The sequence below is a fragment of the Vigna unguiculata genome, chromosome 3 (genome assembly GCF_004118075.2).
Source record: "Vigna unguiculata cultivar IT97K-499-35 chromosome 3, ASM411807v1, whole genome shotgun sequence".
NCBI classification, from domain to species: domain Eukaryota; kingdom Viridiplantae; phylum Streptophyta; class Magnoliopsida; order Fabales; family Fabaceae; genus Vigna; species Vigna unguiculata.
The window spans coordinates 9,609,360-9,611,986 of NC_040281.1; the positions used below are offsets into that span (position 1 = coordinate 9,609,360).

A 2,627-nucleotide genomic window follows, 5' to 3' on the forward strand; every position below is an offset into this window, starting at 1 on the left:
TCTCCACGACCTCATAATTAGCATTTAGAGCAACCCACAAAAAAAGGGGTGAAATTAATTTCGCCTCTCCCGCAGTTGCGCTCCCCTCGTAATCAACATTGAAGAAAGGATAAAAAGCGAAAGTAACAACAGCAAAAAAAAAAAAAACAAAAAACAAAAAACGAATAAATAAACAAAAGAAGAAGAAAAGTTTAGATACAATTGAAGCAAGATTCTGGTTCCATTCTCTGCATAAGCCATTACAAGTTTATCTGTTTTTTTTTTTTCTCTCTTTTGGTCCTCATGAATGCCACAAAAATATATATAAGAATCTTACAGAAAATGTAAAGGACAAGGGAAAGGGAAGGGAAAGGAAAGGTAAATAGTAATAGTAATATAAGTAATAAATGGTGATGAAAATTTAAGAGGAAGAAGAACCTGGGGAGGTGGTGGGGAAGAGAGGGAGAAGGCGGGGGGGTTCGGCGTCTCTAGGGGTGGAGGCAGGGGAGGGATGCAAGAAGAAACCTTTCTCTTGGATGGCCTTGTCTTCGGCCTGGGTGTCGATGGAGCGGGATCGGTGAAATGGGTCGGGTATGAGAGGCGTGACGGGGCTGAGAACGAGTGCGGGGAAGTCGAGGATGCTGGGAGAGAGGACTTCGGTGTTGCGAGGAGAGAAACCTGAGACGGTGTTGGAGAAGACAGGTAGGAGAGGGTTGATGTTCAGGTTCTTCAGCGTGTTCCTGCGCTCGTACAGTTTGAACCCGGATTGCTTCTTCATCGGGGGGATGTGAGAGTGGGGCCTCGCTGCTGCTTCGGAGTTTGCTTTGGAGGCCGAGGCGGAGGAGGCTTGTTTCGCGGTTTCCGAGGATCCTGTCAGCATTTGAACCACCTGCTTGAAGGAGGAGCTGTCGGCCTGGACGAACGTCGTCGGGTACGGGTTGGCGGATTCGGATCTGGTGAGGGGCTTGGGCGGGTAGGAGGTCGGGGAGGGCGCGCTCGGCGTGAGTGGCGTGAATTGCGTGTGGTGGAGGCCATTGCTGCTGCTGCTGCTTGTGCTGCTGTTGGAGCTGTGGCTGTGTCGCGGCGAAGGGAGGAGGTTGACGCCGCCGCGGTGCTCTTGGTACCTTCGAGGGGATTTGGACTCCATCGTTGACTGCTTCAAGCAACACACACACACACGCGAAAGAGAAAGGAAAGAGAGAGAAGTGTGGTGCGTAATGTAATGTAATGCAAGTTTTGTTTGGTTTGGTGAGAAATGTATTCGTAGGGCCCTTTTCCCTTCCCACGCGCTATTTAACCACTCTCTTCAACTCCTCCACTATGCACATTTCTTTCAAACATTCCATATATATATATATATATATATATATATATATTAATTCTTTTTTTTCTTCTTTTTAATTTTAATATTGACCGGTCAACTCCGCCAATTAATTTTCCTGCAAAATTATTTAATTAATGATTTTTTTACCATCATTGTAATTACACTTACCGTTTTCGCATCTCTATTTTTTCTTTTATTATTTGCTTTAATGGAGCACTTGGTCTCTCCAAATATTTAATTTCTCTGGATTTTTTAATTGCTAAAACAAATGGAGATTCCTTCTTTTTAATTCGTTCATGAATATGACTAATTTGTTAACTCTGGTCAAATGTGATTTTGGCTTTCCTTTTAAGAGGACTTTTCTCATTAGTAAGTGAAGTTATTTAAAAACAACGTTACAGTGTTTTTGGTATCACAACGTGCCTTTTCTTTTTGTTTTTTCCTCAATAACTTTTTTCTCTTAGTTTTTATATTTTAATTTAGAAAGAAAAAGAAAATCTGATGTGTAGGTTCAGCACGTTTTATTTGGGTAACGATGACAATAATATTAGTTAAGAGTTAGATTGTGTAATTATATAAAAGAAATGCAATTGGTGGCAAAGCTGTATCTTTCTCATGTGTAAATCTTAATGTGCGTCCGCATATGAATTTAATAAACAATTAATATTTTTAATTACAAATACATACAAAATTAATTGCTCGATCGTTTCATTTATTAAATGCTTAATAATTACTAAATGTTTGCTAGTTCAACTGATAAAGATGTTGATTTTCCTAAATAAAATATTTATTAGAATAATATATATTAAAAAAATCTGGGAGTTTAAGATTTTTTACCCTATTAAATGAAATTAGTTACATATTGAGAATGTCAAAATATTCCACATTGTTGGATTAGTATCCTGTTTAACTGTGAAATGATTAGAGACATGGAAACTCGTGGCTTTATTAAAACACTACTGTTATAATTGTGTGTTCAATAAATATACAATAACTTTTCTATTCGTAACAGTCTAACCAATTAGAATTAAAATTTCACAATTAAAAAACTACATAAAATCTTATTATTTTCAATTTAAACGATAGTATTAGTATATGTCAAATATTTTTTAGAAAAAAGTTATTTAATACTAGTAAAATAAAGCAACTATGATAAATTTTGGTTTAAAAAAAATCTCTTTAAAATTTCTAACTTCATTAAAATATAGTTATTTTATTATTTAATTCAAATTTTAATTATTTTTTTTACTTTTTATATGTTTAAGACTTTTTTTTGTTTTCTTATTAATTTAATTTTTTTTACTTTTAATTATATTTAATTTTT

At 36.0% G+C, this 2,627-nt stretch overlaps 1 protein-coding gene across 1 annotated transcript; it reads right to left on the reverse strand.

The window, feature by feature from the left end:
- Positions 1–180: 180 nt before the first annotated feature.
- Positions 181–1,280, reverse strand: LOC114176122 (VQ motif-containing protein 4-like). The gene has a single exon (XM_028061059.1). It carries the CDS (start codon positions 1,124–1,126, stop codon positions 401–403), a length of 726 nt encoding a protein of 241 aa, XP_027916860.1. The 5' UTR covers positions 1,127–1,280; the 3' UTR covers positions 181–400.
- Between the last annotated feature and the right edge of the window lie 1,347 nt (positions 1,281–2,627).